At 37.4% G+C, this 21,637-nt stretch overlaps 1 protein-coding gene across 1 annotated transcript; it reads left to right on the top strand.

The window, feature by feature from the left end:
• Positions 1-9,827: 9,827 nt before the first annotated feature.
• Positions 9,828-11,046, top strand: TENT5D (terminal nucleotidyltransferase 5D). The gene has a single exon (XM_030575751.1). It carries the CDS (start codon positions 9,828-9,830, stop codon positions 11,001-11,003), a length of 1,176 nt encoding a protein of 391 aa, XP_030431611.1. The 3' UTR covers positions 11,004-11,046.
• Positions 11,047-21,637: the final 10,591 nt, after the last annotated feature.

Here is a 21,637-nt window from a genome sequence, read left to right as displayed (position 1 = left end):
GTAAAATATTTAATGTATTAGCTCCTCTTAAAAAATGTAGCTTATAAAGTAAATGTAGCATTAAAAGGAAAGTCCAATATTACATTTTGTAGTCATGGAATAGTGTTTGTAATTTGAAAAATATAAACATGAATTAATAATTTATTAGTAGCTCTACTAATTATATATAATTTATATATAAATATATAAGTACGTATGTAATTATAGTATTCTATAAAAAATCCAAAACAATTGAAGGCACATTCACCCATGAACAGGAAACTAATTTTATGTGTAATCAGTTATGCAAGATGTACCCTGTTATAGGTACCAGGACTACATTATTCTAGGGTTCTGAAATTATCTTCAAAAATACTTAAATTAAAAGCTTGTTAAAGCAGTAATGGCCAAATTAAAGAAGCTCTGTTTAATAAAGATATGTTGATGTCCCACTGTGGTATGAAGTGGTCTTACTTTAGCATTCAGATGCTTTTCTTATATATTTAAATAGCATCAACATTTATCACTTGGAGAAATCATCACAATGTGAACAGATATTTTAAAGGTGAATAAAATAAGTTTCTGCTTATTAGACACAACAGTTGTTATGCTTTTATACAGCAGTGGTTTTGTTGGTTTTGTTGGTGCAATAATGATAATGAATAACTTTTAAAAAAACTACATCTTTCATCACAAAGGATCCCAGGATGCTTAATAAACTGATACATAGACTATACATACAGTATACACAGGAATTATTTCTTCTGTCATGAAATGCAGATAATTTCGGGGTGGATTTTAGAATAGGAAGTGAAGAGAAATTAGATAGGCAGAATGCACCTGCCTAAATTAGAATTAAGAGATCTTTGTGAACCCCAAGTGGCTGTGTCCTTAGTTTTACATCTCATCCAAATCCCTTGGCTTTGTACCCTCCTTTGTCTTCAATCGTCCAAATTTGATAACATTCAGGGCACACTGCAAAGCTCACGTTCCTCCTCCCCCAATCCACTTGAAAAGGAGAAAGAATTATGAGGATGGTTAATAGATGGAAAAGGAGGTTTGTTTCAGTCTGTAACTTGCCTGCTTTTGCTGGAGATTAGTCATATTGACAGGCATTTTTGATATGTGAATTTTAAAGAGTCAAGGTGCTAGAGAGAAAGGATAGGTTTTACTTTTTATTAATCTAAGAAATAAATACAATAATTGCACTTAGAAACTGGAACGCAGAAAGATAAAGGCCAGAATTTTGGAACAGGCCACTGATTTTGAATGCCTCAGTTCTGGGTACTCAGTTTGAGAAAGAAGGAATGAGCAGCCATGACTCCAGCTGAAGTTAATAGGGCTGCAGGGGCTTAACAGTTCTAAAAATCAGTGCCACAGTGTCTCAAAGTGGATATCCAGGAATGGAGAATAAACATTTTAACAAACTGCCTGCATGTGACCTGCCCCACAGTGAGTCAGTTGTAGATCAGGGAACAGAACACTAGAAACCCAATCCCATGTTTTACCTACTGGGCCATTCTCATTGTCACTATGTTCTATCAATCATTATGTATACATGAGTTCAGAATTAGGTCTAAAATGCATCTGTCTCTACTTCATCATAATCACAGCCCAAATTTTGTAATCAAGAATCAAAAGTATTCTTTTTAAGATAACAAAACCAAACTTTGCCTATGACAGCTTTTGATATTTATTCATTTGAAAATATTGGGAACAATCTGAGTATAGAATAGTTAAGGGAGATACACTATCTTTCTTTGCGCATATGAATCAGCAATAGAACACTACTGAGATTAATATGCAAAGAACAGCTTACACATTTAGCCCCAAATGTTGCTTTTATGAGCATACTACAGAATAGAAATTTTGTATGTTTCATAGCAAAACTCTGTCCTTCCTTGTGAATATTCCCTAAATGCCACAGTAACAACCCCTAAGTTCTAGTGCAATATCAGTTCTAGCATCATGAAATATCCATCATCTCTCATCCCCGCACAAACATACATCCATATACCTCACTGTTGAAAATACTCATTGATGTGAAATTCCTCCATTTATTTTTTACAGTGATTATTTTTGAGGATGAGTATTTTGCTATGCTCTCCAGTTGGCCTGACCGACTCTGCTCTCTCAAAGTTGGCAGGGAAAGGACATTCTGAGCAGGACTCCTGGACAATGTTTCTCAGGGATAGCGAGAGCTTGTAACCAGCAGTTCATCTCCTAGGCTCCCTGGGCCTCAGCTGCTGTGTTGTTCTGCAGCTGCCAGCCTATACTTCTGCCTCCTTTCACTCTCTGCCTGCAAATGGATTCATGCTCTGGCTCCTTTCTGTGCTGCCAGGCTCAATGGAATAATGCAAGGAGTGTGCACTTTAATTAGCTGACCATTGTGAAGAGTTGGAGAGCAAAAGGTAGCTGTGGACAGATCCAGGGAAAGGAGACAGAAAACAAAATGTCAGGCTTCTGACTGCAGCTAACTGGCATATTCTGCAGCCAAAACCTGAGTTCTGTGGCATCTTTTTGAAATTGGCATCTAATTGAAATTAATAAGGCAGCTCATACCTCAGAGCAATTATTTTGGGCTCTTTACAAACTCAGGTAGACATCGCTGCCTCAGTTACACTCAGTCATGTTTTCAAGGTTCTCTCTGCAATCATAAAGATTAAAAACAACTATTTTTTAAATAAAAGCAGAGATTGTGGTGCATACTTCGGTGGCAAGGAATACATTTTGTGGTTGAAGGATCACAGACTCCCTAGAGTCCTTCTTGTGATGGCTTGTGGGTCCTGGCTGTTTCTTAGAGTTTATACACACTGGGGAATATATAGCTGGAATAACCGAGTGTTGGAGGAAAGATTACAAATGATCAGATTGTCAGTGTTTCTTGAAATAAGCTCTTTGGGGGCATGGACCATCGTTTTGTTCTGTGTACATACACCACGTAGGACACTGAGGTCTTGGTCTGTGACTAGGGCTCCTAAGTGCTGCAGTAATATAGACGTTAAATAATAAGTGAATATTGTATATAAAAGGGATTTTTGTGATCACACATATCTAGTGTTAATAAAAATTCCTTATAATTTATGCAGAGCTGGTCATAAGTCCATGCAACACACTCAGTTGCATGGAGTTCCCACTTGCGCCATTTATGCTTGTCTTAAATGAATTGGCTGCTGCCTGGCTTGCCAAGGGAATGAGAGCCCTCTGTGCTTCATAGATTTCTTTGGAAATGTGCAAACCTGCTCTGCATTGTGAAAGAAAAATACTAATTTTGCTGGGGTTGTATTGGTTCTAATTCTTTGCTTGTATAATACCACAGCGTCTCTGTTAATTTGCTTATAAGTAATAATTCTTTAATCCCTCGGAGACATAGTAAAATATTAATGCCTTGCAAGTACTGCCTGCGTAAATACACTGGCAGAGGATAGAATGTCCTGAAGCTCATATTCTTTCTAAGTACTGCTCTGTTTTCCCATTCATAGCTCTACCTATCATTTATGACTAAAAGGCTATGTCATGATTGCCGCACTGTCAAGCTATAATGCATGATTTATTATGTACAGCAGGTGACTAGTAGTTAACATTTAATCTCAAAAGACTGTTATTGTTTGTTTTTCCTGCAGCTTTCCCTTGGTGGTTCATGATTTTATTGGTGACAAGATGACGATTCATATTTTTACCAAAGGACCCAGTGAGTCATCTTGTTAACTCTACTGAAGTACATGATTGGCAATATTCCTACCACAGTAAGTGTCTATTTGTTTCCATTCTCCTGTAAACATGGTTCCATAATTGAGTGAGACTGTAGTATGCATTGAAGAGTAAAAATACTTTTCTTTACATAATGTAGTGTCATTTATAAGTTAATAGAAATGATCATAGCCAAAAGTAGATCTAATGTTGTGCATTCTACCTTAGTTTTTAACCTAGCTGTAGGTTAAAGTTACATTGTAAGAGAAAGTTGTACTAAAGGCCACATTATTTATCAGGAGTCATATATGTTGGTGTACCTTGCATGCTATGTAGAGAAGAAGATAAATGAAAAAACAACCATATTACATTAAAGGGATTACTTAGGTATAATGGCATACAATATCTAACCTGAAAGTGGATCCATGTGCAGCTAAAAAAGGGTGTTCTGAGACATGATAGCAAGATTCAGGGGGAAAGAGAAATAATCTGTGTGAAATTTCCAGCAACATGAACTGCAAGTTAGTGCTGCATGCACAAAGCAAGCTCCTCATTACCTCAATTCGTTAACCTGCCTGCCAACCATCAATTTCAGCCCTTTTGGACTGGCGTTTGTATGATTCTGTTCACCTTATGACTGTGGAGTTCCCTTTCCAAATCCGCAGCTTTGTGCCATGGTATATTACTCACTGCTACTATGATTCCAGTCTGCAAACTGATGTACTTGGGCAGGTGCATGTGGCATGATAGTGCTGTCTTTTCCAATTGCTTTGATCTGGTTGGGAGAAAGATGAGGAACATTTTATTTAGTTATGCTCCTGTCCTCTTTTGAATACCACTGTTTCTATCCTTGAAGGTGTATGGCGCAGTACAGCCTGAAGTGCTTGGTTCCTGTTAAGGTTTACTTGCAGTGCCATGCAACCTTTCTCACAGGAGAGCAGGTGGCCTGGAGTTAACATTTGTTATTTCAGAGTAACTAGATTGTAACTGTGCTGATTTATTGCAATTTGTGCATAATCTCAGAATAACAGGGCAAAAAATCTCCTCACTGCATCCATTAACATTACTTTACTGGAGAAAAGAACTTGAAAACAAGATTGAATTGGGGCTGGTCAGAAGATTTCCCTACTTGGAGTGCCTCATCTCCACTATTGCTTAATTTACTCATGCACACTTGTGCTTGTGAATAGAAATGCATACTTGCCAATGCTGGCTGTAGTTCCTGAAGTCAATGCAGATTGCTTCAAGAAAGGGTCCTACCTAATGGAGAAATGTGTCTTTTAATTAGCTATACAGATAACCAGCGTATAGTGAACCAAAACACAGAAACTACCAAAAAAAATCACAATCTTATAGAATAGAGCAAGGGCTAATTAATGTAGATGATGAGACATTTTAATGTAATCTCTGACAGTTCTCACAGTGACTTGTGTCAAGTATAGACAAAAAGTAAAGATAAATGAAGCACCAAAATATTCAGTGTGCTTGTTTGTATACTTAGTGTTGATAAGAGCTAGCAGATCAGAATAGAGCAAGCATATCTTACAAAAATGTGTTCTGTTTGAAAATGTTAGCATATTATAAAGCCCCTGAAAATGCTTTGAAACAGTAAGATAGAGCATATAAAAAGAGGATGTTAAAAAGTTTATAGTCAAAACATGGCCAAAATTGGAAGAGAATGTCCTCCAGATCTTAACTATCTAGATTTGTTTGTATCAGAGGGGTAGCCGTGTTAGTTGGATCTGTAAAAGCGGCGGAAAAGTTCTGTGGCACCTTATAGACTAATAAACATATTGGAGCATGAGCTTTCGTGGGTGAATACCCGCTTCGTCAGATGCAAGATTTCTTTGGAAGTTTATGAAGTAGACACCGCTTGTCAGTAAGGTTTTCTTTTTCCAGATATAAAATCCATACCTATTTTTTTTGGTGGAACTTGCTTGCACCTGAGGACTACGTAGTGCACAGAGTTGGTGAACTAACCATTTGCCACTGTAGAACTATATTCAAATTCTGTAACAGGAGCCTGATTCAAAGCTCATTGAAATCAGTGGGAGTTTTATCCATTTAAGTCAATGGACTTTAGATCATGGCCTTAATGTGGCTAAGTATTTCTCTTCCCTCAAAGTTACAAACTGGGTAAAAAATATTATTAGAATTGGAAATTCTCATCATGACAGTATTTCACAAGACCTTTTATATTCCTCCACTGGAATAAAATTTTCTATCTAAAATGTTTCCTATGGGAATGTAAGAAATTATGGTGTCATCCAATTTAAACCCAGCCCAGGGTACTGGGATTTGAAAAGAATTGTGGAGGGAGGATCACAGTTTTCATTATAACAGATTTTAGTAAATATTATAAACGTGCAATGATAGCTGCATAGGGAATGAACAGGCAATTTCTTTAGTTTTCATGTTGAATACTGTCTACCCTAAACTCACACAGGGGTACAATGTTTATCTAGACAGGAGTTCAGACAAGATGATCAGAATGATCCCTTCTGGCCTTGGTATCTATGAATCTATATATGTCACACTAAAATAAGGGGAAGTTCGGGCTGTGTGAGGGCTATGAGATTGAGTCTGGCACATGAAAAAGTCTTTTCAGCAGCAGTTTAAGAAAACAAACTAAATACTAACCTATTTAGGCCCTGATTCAACAAGGTATTTAAGCAAATGCTTAAAACATCAAACATATGACTAGTTCCATTGATTTAAGTAGGACTGATCACACATTTAAAGTTATGTATGTGCTTAATAGCTTGCTGAATTGAGGCCCCTTACAAGCAATCTTAAAAATAAATATAAATGGTTTAGCAACCACCCAAAACGTTCCTAAGTCACAAGTTACCTGAAATTTTTCAAATATATAGAGTGTATAGAACTGAAGACGGAAGGGAAGAAAATACACATCAGTATAGATGTGTTGTCACTGTGGATTATAAAATAAAATGAAGGCCAGAAATGTTACATAACATCATTACAATTTGCTGATACTTTGTTTTGCCAAAAGAAAATGGTAGGATTTTCTTATCACTTGAAGGGCTTATATCGCTTGATCCATCAGTGGTGTGCTTATTCAATTATCAGACATCCTCAATAAAGCTACTGCTTCCCAGCTAGTCAAACAGCTCAGATTTCATGATGAGCTTCAAATAACCAGTCCATTTTTTGAAGTCAGTCAAGTCCTTTACCTCACCTTAAATGGAATTTAAGAAACAAAGTTCTCTAAGCAAAAGCGCTACGTGCTTTCTTCTATAAGGACCTAATCCAGCAAACATTTACACACATGCTTAACTTTCAATATGTGTGTAGCCCCACTGAAGTCAATAGAATTACTCACTGCTTACATATAAGTTAAGTTTTCCTCTTTTGGGGAAGATTTGGAGGTTAATTGTTACCCACAGAATATTGGCGGCTGTTATACCTGGATGAGCTGGAATATTGTATATTTAAAAAATTAATATGTTGTTCTGACCAGTATAATGGTAAAACATTCTTTTTCTTTTACAAAATCTTTATAGTTACCCTTTAAAGCCTTTATGTCTGTTATTTAATAGTGACCTTTTGGTTCTAAGTCTCCAACAATTTAATGTATCAACTTAATAAAATATCCATGTTACAATGAATTCCTACCGGGGCAGCTCCAGGCACCAGCACGCCAAGTGCGTGCTTGGGGCGGCAACCCACGGGGGGCGCTCTGCCGGTTGCTGCGAGGCCGGCAGGCAGGCTGCCTTTGGCGGCATGCCTGTGGAGGGTCTGCTGGTCCCGCGGCTTCGGCGGACCTCCCGCAGGCTGCAGCCAAATTCACCGGACCGGGGACCTCCCACAGGCAAGCCGCCGAAGGCAGCCTGCCTGCCGTGCTTGGGGTGGCAAAATACTAGAGCTGCCCTTGACTCCTACTAATCCAAAAGTCGTAATGAGAATTTGATATTTACTTTTTAGAAGAAATTCAATGAATTACACTAGCGCCAAAAAACACCCATTTTGTTTATATACAGTGCTCAAGTATATTGTAAGGGTTGTCTTCCTTATCCTTCTATTGTGTTATAGTAATGTGTTTTGAAAGTAGTCACATTAAACTCATTTATTACTGTTTATAATTATAAACCAGCCTGACACAATTTAAGGAACAAATTTGAAAATATGAATATCTTCAGTTTAACATAAACCTCTACAAGCTAATCATTCACAAAACCAAGGGCAGTGTATTCTAAAAACAACACTTCAACTACTTGTGCAATATAGGAGTAAAAATTATATTGCATGTACAGGAAAATACAATAGCTTCCATTTACCAAAGCCAATTTTTAGCACTTATCTAAACCTATGTCCATAAGATGTCTGAGCAACAGGCTCTCATATGGTGAGGAATTTCTAGTGCTCACTCCTGAGTATTTGAATAGTCTCAGGAGTGAGCATATTAACTAAAGATTGCACCCTCCCTTGGGCTGGGCAGGAGGGTCCAACCATTTTCATAATCACTGTTTCCATCACCCAGTGAGTCAGAGCAAACACAGCCTCACAAGGCAGCTTCAAACTCAGCACTCTGAGTCAGAGCAACCAAACGTTGAGTTTAATTGAAAAGTGATCAACAAATCACAGTATCAATCCATGAGTTATGATGGGACTTATGGAAGAGTGATGAAAAATGATATGACCTTTAAGGGAGAAGCTTGATAGCATTTCAGCAATAAAACTCCTTCACTAAGTACGTATTTGGTGGTTAACTGCTGCAGAGGAGTTGAGGAGGCTTAGGCAGGCAACGGGGGAATCATCACAAAGTGGCATTAGTTATTTATTTAGTAATGGAGTAATAGATTCTGGGGGAAAAGGTTAGAAATGTGGAGAGTATTTTCCACTCAATAATAATAATATTTAGGTTAGTAATTGGTAATGTTAAGATAGTGCTTCTCTCCTTACATATTGGAGGTCTAACACTCAACTGTGAATTTTCTTCACTTTGTAGTTTTTTTGAATGCAGTTCTTCACTACTTATGTAATTACTATAATTACACCTAGTTATCTAATTGTATAATTGTGTTTAATACATTGTAGTGTACATACTTATAATCTCAAAATGAGAGTATTAAATTACATAAAACCTATTATGAAACTTCATTTTCATGTTTTGGACATGTTCAGTTAGCAATATCTTAAACACCAATTTTTTCTAATTATAATCCTAAATCAATTAATCCACAGACTGGTCTAACTGCCTGCTTATCTTAATACAATGATACAAAAGCAAAAAATAAAATAATTAAGATGGTAAAGCCATGATTTCACCCAGTGCCTTTTGTACTGATTGCCAGTCGCAAATATTGGAGGGTCAAGTGAGAGGCTTCCAGAAAGATTCTACTTAATGGAACCCAAACCTCGATGCAAACAAGAGGTAGGTTCATTATCTGCAAACCAGAACTTGCAAGGTCTGCACAGTCCTGCCAGGCAATTAATTGGACAGGTCAGATAGACTTGCCCAGAGATTCTATGAGAACAATTTTACAGATTCCTCAGCATCCAGCTCTTAAACCATAATGAAAGAAAAGAAAAAATATGAGATGCTGTGCACCTCTACATTTAGCAGACTCCAGCAACAAATGCATTAGAAATACTGAGGTAAATACATGAAGATCAATATTTTTCATTATTTCTACTTTTGTTAAATAATTCACTTCAGCAGTTCCACGTGTGTAACAGCCATTGAAAATAATGGATGCTTTTCATTCAGAACTGAACTTGCCCATTTAATTCTGGAGGTTGAAAACTATACTCAATTTAATTGTAATAACGAGGAAGCTCTGATTATTAATCTGCGAGTGGTTTTGCACTGAATCATATACTGTTTCCTAAATTTACTTCAGAATATTTTAGTCACTGGACTAAACAATAATGTAATGTTATTTGATAGGGTTAAACTTTGAGAAAATCCAAATTCAGCTATGGCCAATGAAAATGCAATGGTTATTCAGCCATCCAACTCATGATATAGCTCAATGCAAAATGTATTACTTTCTTATTGTGCCTAACAGTGCCTTCTACAGGTAAGATGTGTGTTTGTCATGGCATATGACAGACTTTTGTATATTTGAGTGGATCCTAATGTTTTCCTCTTAATATTTGTGTTGTTTTTTCCTAGTTAACCAACTGACTTCACAATGACTGAAGATTTAGATCACAGATTCAGTTGTCTCACTTGGGATCAGATAAAAATACTGGATCAAGTATTAACTGAGGTAATACCCATTCATGGAAGAGGAAATTTTCCAACACTCGAGGTAAAGCCAAAGGATATCATTCATGTTGTAAAGGAGCAGCTTATGGAGAAGCAAATCACCGTTAGAGACATCCGCCTGAATGGTTCAACAGCTAGTCACATCCTTGTGAAACAGAATGGAACTAGCTACAAAGACCTGGACATCATTTTTGGTGTTGAACTACCAAGTGAACAAGAATTTCAGGTTGTTAAGGAGGCAGTGCTGAATTGCCTACTGGACTTTTTACCAAAATGTGTCAATAAAGAAAAGATCACTGCTCAGACTATGAAAGATGCATATGTGCAAAAGATGGTCAAAGTCTCCACTGATCACGACCGCTGGAGCCTCATCTCATTGTCAAACAACAGTGGGAAGAATGTAGAACTAAAATTTGTAAACTCACTCAGACGACAGTTTGAATTTAGCGTTGACTCCTTTCAAATAATACTGGACTCCATGTTAAATGTTTACAGTGATACAGAATGTGAATTGACAGAAGACTTTCATCCCACCATTATTGCAGAGAGCATGTATGGAGACTTCAATGAGGCAATGGACCATTTAAAATACAAACTTATTTCCACAAGGAACCCTGAAGAAATTAGAGGTGGAGGCCTTCTGAAATACAGCAACCTTCTGGTTCGTGACTTTAAGCCAGCAGATGAGGCTGAAATTAAATCTTTAGAACGTTATATGTGTTCCAGATTCTTCATTGATTTTCCTGACGTGGCTGAGCAGCAAAGGAAAGTTGAGTCATATTTGCGCAACCATTTCATTGGGGAAGAAAAGAGCAAGTATGACTACCTGATGACTTTGCGCGGAGTTGTAAATGAGAGCACAGTGTGTCTCATGGGACATGAACGACGACAAACTCTGAACATGATTACAATTCTTGCTTTAAAAGTACTTGGAGAACAAAACATCATCCCAAATGCAGCCAACGTAACATGCTACTATCAGCCCGCTCCATATATCAGTGACAGGAACTTCAGCAATTACTATGTTGCTCATGGACAGCCACCTGTCATCTACCAGCCATATCCATTTCATATACAAATGCAAAGTGGAATGGTTTAGTAAAAGTTAGCCTCCTCACTGCCCACCCCGCTACCCCAGTTGTCCAAAATAAAGGCCTCATTACAGCAAGTGTTACATCACTCAATTTCATTTTTTGTGCAGATTGCCAATAGTCTTTGATCAGTCAGGGCTGAAAACATCAGTAAGCATATCATGAAATTTTGTTTATGTAAAATCACTGGCCATTATTCAACAAGTTCACGATGACCGTCATATGTTCTTAATGCAGACATACTCTATGACTGAACTGTCCATCCTTTTTGGCCAAAAAGAGAAAGATATTAACAATTCTAATTGTACAAAGTGCCATACACAATTGTTCTAGGTTCTAAACCATTCATTAACATAACTTAAATAGTGCATCTGGAAAAAATATGCCACTAAGATACTTGAAGTTGATCAGTAGAAACACCTGATTTAAAGATGATAGATTTAGAAAAACATTGATATTATGGATACATTGAACCTATGAGGGCAAATTTGTTCCTCAGCTTCACTCATATAACTCTGCTAAAGTTCATTTTGCAATGCAGACTGTAAAATCATTTTTGGAATTTGCATTGATTGACTGAAATTATGAAATACCCTCATGGGTTAAGTGTTTCTCTATGTACTTCATCCTGCAAGATGTCGAACATTTCTCACCTCTCATTAAGGACATTAGCAGTTGAGGTCATTCACGAGGGTGCTCATCATCTTGCAGGATCAATCTGTACTGAAGCCCTATCCTATATTTCTTGTGCACCCATTGATTTCAGTAGGAAATTTTAGTGTGCATGGAATGCAGCATTGGGTCCTGAGTCTGAACTACTGATACTGAAGATTGTATAAGCAGGTGATTTAATTATTCTGCACAATTATATATGAAAAGTATATTAAAAGTATGAGGGAGAAAGTGAACATTCAGCATGTGGAAACTTTCTTCCTATACATATTTGATACTGACCAGGGGGAAAAAATAAGCTTAAAGGTAGAGCATATGGTAATAATGAGAACAAACAAACAAAACCCCACCAGAACAGTACTGTGTCATTTTGAAGTGATTTTAAAAAAGTGTTCTTAGTTGCATTTGATACGACATTTTATACTAGAAATGTCCTGTATCCATTTAGATGTGTGTGCACATATACTAGTAGCAAATTAAAATCTCTCTCATAATCAGGAAATAAAACATTAGTTGCAAGGTTTTTTCTGTGTGTTTACCAAAGATAAGTTTTTAAACATATCACTCAAGTGCCTCCTAGTGCCAATTGTTCCATGAAAGCTGTAATGCATTCTAGAATTGGTCATGCTGGATATATGGAAAGCTGAAATATATGCTGTTGGAATTCCACCCATGGATTATCTAATGTATCCTGTACTTACACTGGGTCTGATCCTGCACCAGTGAGGTAAATGGGAGTTTTGCCATTCACTTCGTTGTGTGCAGGATTGGGGCCAATTAACCTGATCCTGTTCCCAGTGAAATCGACTGAGTTTTACCAATGACTCAAGTGGAAGCAGGAGCAAGGATTGAAAAAAAAAATCACTAATGACAAAACCATTTAGAGTGGATACTGTTACAACGCTAAAGCTGTTCGTCAGCATTAGGTTTTTTTTTAATTTCTGATGCTTCATGTGTCACTCTGCCATATAAAGAGCTCATGATGTTACAGGATGTAACATCATTTCACATCATGCCACGTTATGCTTCATTATATTATGAAGTGTTGACTATATTTTACCTGTATACAGACTCCCAGGTCTTAGAAAAATATCACCTGTGTGCAAAATATTTGATTTATTTTACATAGAAATATGCTACATATTGGTATGTTAACTCAAACATTTCCAAGTTTATATTTTCTATGATCTATGATCATTTGCTTGCCAATGAAATGAAACTCTGCGTACCGACACTAAAGTGTCTGTAGAGTAGAACATAAACAGCTGTTTTTTAAAGAAGATTATGTTGAATCTCAGTACTTGGGCTATCCCTTTTCTGTATAATGTAGAGCAATATAAAAACTACTCAATAATATGGAATGATGCATGTGAAATGATTGTGCAAAGGAAGAAGGGTGCAATAATCCACTTAGCGGCAAATGAATCATGTGATGTCCATCACGAATACATTATTATCTGTTTCTTTTCTTGATTTATCAAATGTGCCCAATTGCTTGTCTCACGACACATTTCATTTCACTTCCTCCACTATGCTCATGGATTTCTTACCGTGTCACTTGTGTAAATTGTACTTAATAAAACTGGCAACTTAAATTTCTATCTTATTGTATTTGGTAAGGCTATATGGCACTTAAGCATTTTCAGAAAATGTTCCCTAGTAAAACACCAGATAATCCACATACCTGGTATAGTCAATTTTTATTGATTCCTCTAGATAAAAAATTGAATCTGTAATTTTATTCTACTTTTCACAAAAATAAACAGCACCCTATAACCCCATGTAAACTTATTTAGACATGACCCTGATCATACATATGCTCATGCTTTAACTTTCAGCATATGTATAATGTCATTGACTTCAGTGTGACTACTCACAAGGGTAAAGTTAGGCACAGCTGGAATTTTCAAAGAAGTCTAAAGGAGTTAGCCTTGTAAATCTCATGGAGTTTAAATGGGAGTTGGACTCCTTTCCTTGGGTTCTTCTGAAAATATCAGTCCACATGCATAGGTGTTTGCAGGACTGGGGGTCTTAACATGATAATGTTACAGTAACTTACCAAGAAACACCCAAACCTCTTGGCTGTTACTAGAATTTTGTGGAGAAATGTTGTGACCTTCTGAAGAACCAGAAAACAGGTCTGCCAAGAAGGAGAGGTTTCTTACAGCCTGTGCATACCCAACCACCATTAACTGGAGAGACATTTCAGAATGTTAGCAGTTTTCACTAACAAGCAGACACATCTTAAACGTGATGTCTATGTCTAGTAGGATTATGATACTTATTTGAATAGTGAAGATCTCATTGTGTAAAGTACAACCTATAATGAAATAGCTGAGGGTATGCATAAAGCAATCATATAACAGTGGCTCAGGTTGATATTTTTTTTAATTCTGACAAATTTCTGTTCATAAATTCATCCAGATTATACAATAAATTCCTGAACCAAAGCCTAGTGAAGTTAATGGAATTAGTTCAATTGACTTCAGTGGGCTTTGTTTCAGGCTCCAAGAGACCATAGAGGACATACTATAGTACATACAGGTAAATGTACAAAGACACCAATATGCAAAAATGTCTCAGGTATAATTAAACCCTTTAAATTTATTGAAAAGGTCTTGTATTTCTTACCTAGAGGTAGTCTTTCAATTTTGGAGGTTATTGGAGGGTAATAATTTGATATACACACATGCACACATTACGAAATGTAACTTTTTTAACATTTCGTTGAATAAATTATATTGATATTTAGCAGCAGTATGAACCTGGAGATTTTTGTAAAAGTAGTACTGATTCTGTAAGTTAATATTAAAGCAGGGATGGGATATTTTTAGACTGCTGCTTGCAAAACATTTACATCACCCTGAAAGATACTATTCTGTAACCTCCTTTTCAGTTCTTATCTATTTTACAACGTGCACATAAAAATCTCTACAGAGTTAATTCTAAGAGACTTTTTTCAGTACCAGTATCCTGAGCTACGTTTACATTATTTCTTGTTACAATGTTGCAATCTGTTTAATAATTTTAATGACTGGAAATTGTAATGCTGATTTTATTTAATCACACTAAAAACTTCTCAAAGTTTACAGCGTAAAGTAACCTAATGTCAGCACATAAGTGTAAAGGTTTTAAGTGCTTTCTTAAAAGATATGTCATTTGAATTTTGTGTTAAATTGTAAAAGGTCCATTTGAAGCATATATGTTCTGGTATTTTGTTTAAATTGTAATTTGTGAGCTTTATACTCAACACATTACAAGGCTTTTTGTGATGGATAAAAAAGTGTGAAATTGTTCTATGTTATGTAGTCTGTTGTGTTACACTGATCCTACAGATGTGTAAAAAGTAAAACTAATAGGCCTGATTTGCCACTGAATTATTCCAGATTCACACCTGTGTAATTCTACTGACATGAGTAGAGATGCGGTGGCAGAACTAGGGGGAAAGGGGACTAGCTCCCACATAAACTCATACCTACCCAGGGAGCTGGTGAGCAGATGCGACACAGCAGCACCCCAGAGGGGCTGGAGCAGCTGCCATTGTGCCTGTGATTGTGCTGGGGAGCAGGGAATGATAGAGGGGCTGGAATGGGATTGTCATTCCCAGCTTGGTCCAAGCTTCCCTCCCTCACCATCCTCAGTACCTCCCCCACACACCCCCTCCATTTATAGGAAGCTCCTGCTCCTGCTGAATGGAGTTACACCAACACATAACTGGAGTAACACATTGGTGAATCAGGCATGTTTGTATTTAGAAATATTCCTGGGAAAAGAACAGCAAAAACAGTTTAGGCAGTTCAATGCAACCAGAATTCCTACAGATGATTTCTTGTTTGCTCAGTGTGTTTTTCTACTAATAGATTAGTATCCAGAAACAAAACTATGACAGTGAGGATGTATTTCATGTAATGTGCCATCTGAAGTTGTTGAAAAAATATTGTAATACTAAAAATTGGTACTAATCACACAGATTTGTAGGTGATGAGTCCACAGTGTTGATGAGTGCCTTTGGGTATCAGGGGAAAGAGCATTAAAAACAACCTTCTGTTTATTCTAGATGCCTGGTTTCCTTGTAAATAGTGATTCATTATTTTGTACAAAAATACCACTGTTAGCATGAAGACACCTCAGTGTGGAGTGGATGCATGGTAGCGAGATTGACATGTTACAACTAAAAATGTCATTACGGTTACTTAAGTCAATAAACCCACAAACCCAATTTTGCCATTGAGCCACACTCAAAATTACCATTGATTTAAATGAGTTGCATATACAGACTAACAGCCCCTAAAGTACAATATTTTTCATAAATTATAACAGCTTTATAGTCGTCATTAAAGCATCTTATGTCTCAAATTCACATTTTGAAGTGCCTAAATACATAAAAAAGCCATGATTGTCTAGGGGCAAATAATATATGCATCAAAATACATATTGAACTGGGCAATTTGGCATTACATAGGCTTAAATACATATTTTAACCTAGTGTGAATACATACTAATGTAAGCCTAAGTACATATTTATCCAAGACATTAGAATGGCTCTGAAGGAACTAAGGGCCTTATCTAACACCTACTGACTTTGGATCAGGCCCTAAGTTACTTGTGTAAATCCTGCACTTTCCAAAAAGCAAACACATTTTACTGAATTTAATTTGTATTGCATTTAATTATTCCTCCTCTGTCCTCAGCCTGCATTCCTTACTTAAGTAAAACTCCTTTTCGAGGTCAAGGAAGAGAATTAGATGGTAGTTTTACCTGAGCAAGGCCTGTAGGATTGGGCCTGTATCTCAGGAGTGCTGGAACAATTTGTATAGTAGGGTGCTGAGAGCCTTTGAACTAAAGTATAAACCACTTCTAGCCAGGGAGTGCAGGAGTTCCAGCACCTATGCTCTCTCTCTCCCATTGTCCAGTTTTGAGCAGCCTACAACAGATGCAGGACTCTTAGCAAAATTACACCATTAAGATTTGATAAGTGAGCTGGATTTTGGACCATTATTCATTATTTACTATGAATAAAATGAATTCATTCTGATCGTACCTTATAACAAACCTGGGCAATAGTAAACATACATTCCTTTGGGTCAGTGGGCCATCTGGTCATACAAACGCCATCAGTATAAATGAATGTATGAAATACAGGCATACTGTCCTTCGCTCCTGTTCTAATTTAGTGTAGGTGGGTACCTTCCTGTCCTCTATGTTTTAGTGATGAATTTAGTTTCCCCCCCCAGATTTTTCAAGGTCATCTCCCTGAGTAGTATAGAAGGACAATACAATTGCTAGCAGGGTCTTCATCTCTCCCTGTGTGATACCATGGCAGCTTAGATCACTGAGGCATTCCAGTGAACATCACTGCTTGTTTGATTGAGATGGGGAATTCTAATCTTAGCTGTGAAATTTATTCCCACCTTGGTTTATCTTCACTTCCTCTTGAAGTCATGTTGCAAGATTTATCAAATACCCGAGGGTTTTTCTAGGCAGAAGGGGTGGAGACTTAGTGGCCATATGGTTCTAAGAAGGTAGTGGGAGAACTCTGTGGGAGATCCTGTAGGGTTTGGCAAAGGGTTTATTTTTTTTATATATTGGGCTGATTTGTTTTCATTTTATAATATTTGTACTTGTGCCTAGAGCACAGGAAATCATTTAAAAATGTACATCAATAAAATCATCAGTTTGAGAGGGGTAGCCTGGAGGGGTCAACGGCGCTACACTGATATTCACCAGTGTGTAATCTTGCCCATGTACTTCATATCACTTTTTAAATAAAGAGAAGCTGCGATCCTCTGTGAAGGTAAATAGGGAGTACAAGACAAGCAGGGATTAATTTGGGGGATGCTATGTAAACCTGATTTATCTGAGGAAGCAAGTGGTTTAAATGCTTCCTCTAGTCTTGTTAGTTACTCTAGTATACCGTGGTAATATTATTTTCTTTGCAAGAATTGGCTAAAAGCACTATAATAAGGAATTGTTTCAGGACACAGATTTTTTTATATATATTGTACATGGCTATTGTAATTTTCAAAGACATTTAGCAGTGGCCTAACTCTGTTCCTACCAAGGCTAACAGAAAAAAGTCCCATTGATTTCACTGGGGGAAAAGTTAAGCCAATACCGAACATGTTTGAAATTCCCACCTGATATACATGAAACCCTTGAAGCTACAAAGCAGAAACTTAGATTTTTAGTCATGAAGAATTATTAGAAATAATCAAAATAATAAATCAAATTATAGAAAGCACATGGAATAGTACCTAAGATTTCTGGCTGGTTTTGATCTGTCGACTGAAAAGAAGATTATATGTATTGCAATACACAAAAATGATTATACAATACTGATTTCTGCCAACTCTAATATGTTTAGTATTATTGGCTTATTCATTTAAATAAGTTGATGCAGATTCATATTGCACAACATAGCTTTCCAGAACAACACTTGAACAGCCAGTTTCTACTGTCAGCACATTCAAGAAGCATTCCTGTGTTTCATTCTCATGCCAGGATCAGGCAAACTTGGGTATTTTGTCAGATGGTGGTGTTCAGAAATTCTGCTCAGAGCCCTCTGACAGGATGAATGTTGCACTAAGAGGAATGCCAGATATTTCTGAGTATCAAGAGTCCAGCTGCACAACTCTTACCTTGGTAAGCGCTTACTCATGAGTGCAAACAGTGGGACTGCTCTGACAAAGCACTCATCCCTGTGACAGCATGAAACACACTACCCAAATGTGACTTTGTCTCCATCTACTGGCTGAACCATGTAAAGAGTTTTACTGCCTTCAAGCTACCAGGCCTGATTATTTTCATTCCAGTAGTAGAAGCTGATGCTTTTAGATCCAGAGGTCCTGGGTTCAGGCCCCACTCACTCCCCTATCAGCGATATTGTTACATAAAACTTGCACAATCTAACCTTAAATGATCTGATATAGGTTGAAATTCAACTGAGAAATTAGGCTTTGTATGGGGAATTTTGTAGGAGTAGAGATGAAAGTCATACTCCCAACCTGAAAGCCCTTTTATAACAGTTATCTCGGCCTGTGGCTGTATTATAGTATAATTCCCAATTCTGGACCTTAGCATCCAAAATATGGGTACTAGCATGAATTCCCCTAAGCTTAACTACCAGCTTAGATTTGATAGGCTGCCACCAATCAGGACTTAGAGTAGAGCGCCTGATAGACTCTGGTCTCCCCCAAAACCTTCCCTGGGGGTCCCAAGACCCAAATTCCCTGAGTCTCACAACAAAGGGAAATAAACCATTCCCTTCCCCCTTCCTTCTTCCTCCCAGCTCCTTCCCGCCCTGGGAACACTAGGAGATCGCCTGATTCAACTTCTTCAATCACCACACCGAGAGGAGTGTTACCTTCCCCCTCCCTTCTTCCCCCTCACCCAGAGGCAATAAAGATTCAAGCTGCATGAATCTAACACAAAGAGAAAAGTTATTCTTCCCTTCTCCCCACCAAGTTCCTGGTGAGTACAGATACAATTCCCTTAAACCTTAACTAGGAGAAAAAAATCAAACAGGTCTTAAAAAGCAAAACTTCTAATAAAAAAGAAAGAAAAAGTAAAAGGTTTATCTCTGCACTTTAGATGGTAAAAAGTTACAGGGTCTTTCAACTTATAAACAATAGAAAGAAACGTTCTCCAGCAGAAACACAATTTAAGCTACTTCCAGCAAGTACGTGTACCTGGTTGCACCTCTAGCCCCGTCCAGCACCCAGAGAGAACAAAGCCAAACCCAAAACCCACAAACAAAGGCTTCCCTCCCATGAAATTTGAAAGTATCTTGTCTTTTGATTGGTCCTCTGGTCAGGTGTTTGGGGTCCCTGTTTGTTAACCCTTTACAGGTAAGAGAGACATTAACCCTTAACTATCTGTTTATGACAGGCTGGAATAATCTCTACATCCTCAGCAATGAGTTGCGTGACCACTAGATGCTTTAAGTGCAGATCAAATAGGCCCTTCCCTGGGATACCTCAAACACCTCTCCACAGCTGCTCTCATTGGGTCAACACTGGACCCCACCACAGTGCAGAGAGGGGTAGAGCTAGTTTGTCTACTTAGCCCACCCTCCTGCAGAGAATTAAAGCAGGGCTGGAGTGATGAGCAGGAACTCCATATGGGTAATTTTAAAAAAACCATCTGGTTTTAGAAAAGAAGACTCCCTCAGCTTGCAGGAGCTCTGGATCAACAGACGGGCAACGCACTGTTTACTTTTCCTCTGCTTCCTGTGGGCTCACAGTAAAATTGAATTAACATGACAAGAAGTGATAGCCCTAGTGTCAGAGCTCAGAAACTCCAGAGTGGATTCTTTTATTTGATTTTTGCATTGTTTGCTGTCTGTCTACTACAACACACACTGAACTCATTCACATACTGCAGGGGCTTCCTGCCTACTTTAGGTCTGGTTGATCCAGTTCAACTGGCTATTTAATAAAAGATGTGGTCTGTCATGTGTCTTTGTTCATTTTATGGCCTAGCCCATGATTGTGGCCCATGTTACATCCCAGACAATGCTCTTTTTGGAAACAGGTGTCAAGTGTAGAGCAGATGCTTTTTCATGTTTCTTTCTAATCTGAGAATACACAGACAGCATGTTACCTTTGCTATAGACATTTTGAATAATTCTAAGAAAGCCCCCTCTACTACCAAATGTGTAATGAGATTAAATGAACCTTGAGCAAAATGGAGATGGAACACATGAAAAGTGAAATAAAATTCCTCCATTTGGGAAATTAGGTAATTCTCCTCTCTGCTTTAATGTTGCTTCTAAGTTTTGAATCAAAGTGCTCCTTAACATTTTGTTATTGATGTTCACTGCTCATTTTGATTAGTCCTAGATAGCTCAGACCTGCATATAATTTTTGGAAAGTTCAATTTTACATTTAGCAGATAATGTGTAACCATCATACAAACAGTTGAAGGGTCCATTTTGTGATAATTTATTTTAAACATGACGTAGGTACTCATTACCTCTTGCAGAGTCACCCACCCACAATCTTTTTTATTAGACTTATTTCAAGCATTTTGTGAATTGTATTGAACAAGTGCTGTAACTATTACTTTGTTGGATGGAAGGAATTTTCAAATAAAATTACTGGGAACTATACAGATACGTGCCAGCCACATAACTGAGTTCATGCAATTTCCACTACTGAATGCCTGGTTGTAATAGAGAGAAAATACTTCCAAACAAATGGGTCATACTCTACCCCTAATTTTTGCACAAAACTCCAATGACTTTGATAGAGTCATAGTCATAGAGTTAAGACCAGAAGGGACCACCAGATCATCTAGTGGCCTCTTTAATCATCTGTATGTGTGACTGGAGGGAAGAATGTCTCTCAGAGTCAGAATAAATCATTTTTACATTTATAATCAGAAATGGTAAAAAAAATTCAACATATTTTTCAATGAGAAATTGGAAAACTTGTACAAATTCTTCCCCTCTCATTTTCTGACCAGGTGACTGTAAAATATTTCAGCCAAATATAGGGAAACATAATGAACATTTCTCCCCAATTATTAAGCCAGTTTTGTTTATACTACATTAACCAACAGGTCCAACAAGTATAATTACAGCAGCCGTTAGTGCTTAGCTATTTCCTACCCTATACCTCAGATAAACAGTATTTGGAGCAGAAGTAGGGGGAATGAAAAGCAACCCAGGGAAGTGGGGAGGTTTTCCTTTAAAATCCCACCAGATAAATTCCCAATGAATCAAACATATAGAATCTCAGCAAATGGTATTAGAAGAAAGATGACTAAGAGAGGGGTTTGGGCTGTTTTTTTTAATTTCCATCATTCTTCATCACCTTATCACTTGCTTCCATATTCAGTTCCATTACATCTTGTATCATTACAGAAGCTGTGCTTATGAAATCACAATTAGTTGCCAGGGACAGCAGTGTGCCATCATAATAGATTTTGAAGTTGGACATTCAACTATATATTATAAAGAAACTCAGGG

Source organism: Gopherus evgoodei, chromosome 9 (genome assembly GCF_007399415.2).
Source record: "Gopherus evgoodei ecotype Sinaloan lineage chromosome 9, rGopEvg1_v1.p, whole genome shotgun sequence".
Classification (NCBI taxonomy): domain Eukaryota; kingdom Metazoa; phylum Chordata; order Testudines; family Testudinidae; genus Gopherus; species Gopherus evgoodei.
Note: the sequence above shows the minus strand (reverse complement) of the source record. Positions and strands in the feature narration are given on the sequence as shown.

Bases quoted from the DNA above. Each gene is read 5' to 3' on its own strand.
- TENT5D (XM_030575751.1), top strand. From the start codon at position 9,828: ATGACTGAAGATTTAGATCACAGATTCAGTTGTCTCACTTGGGATCAG.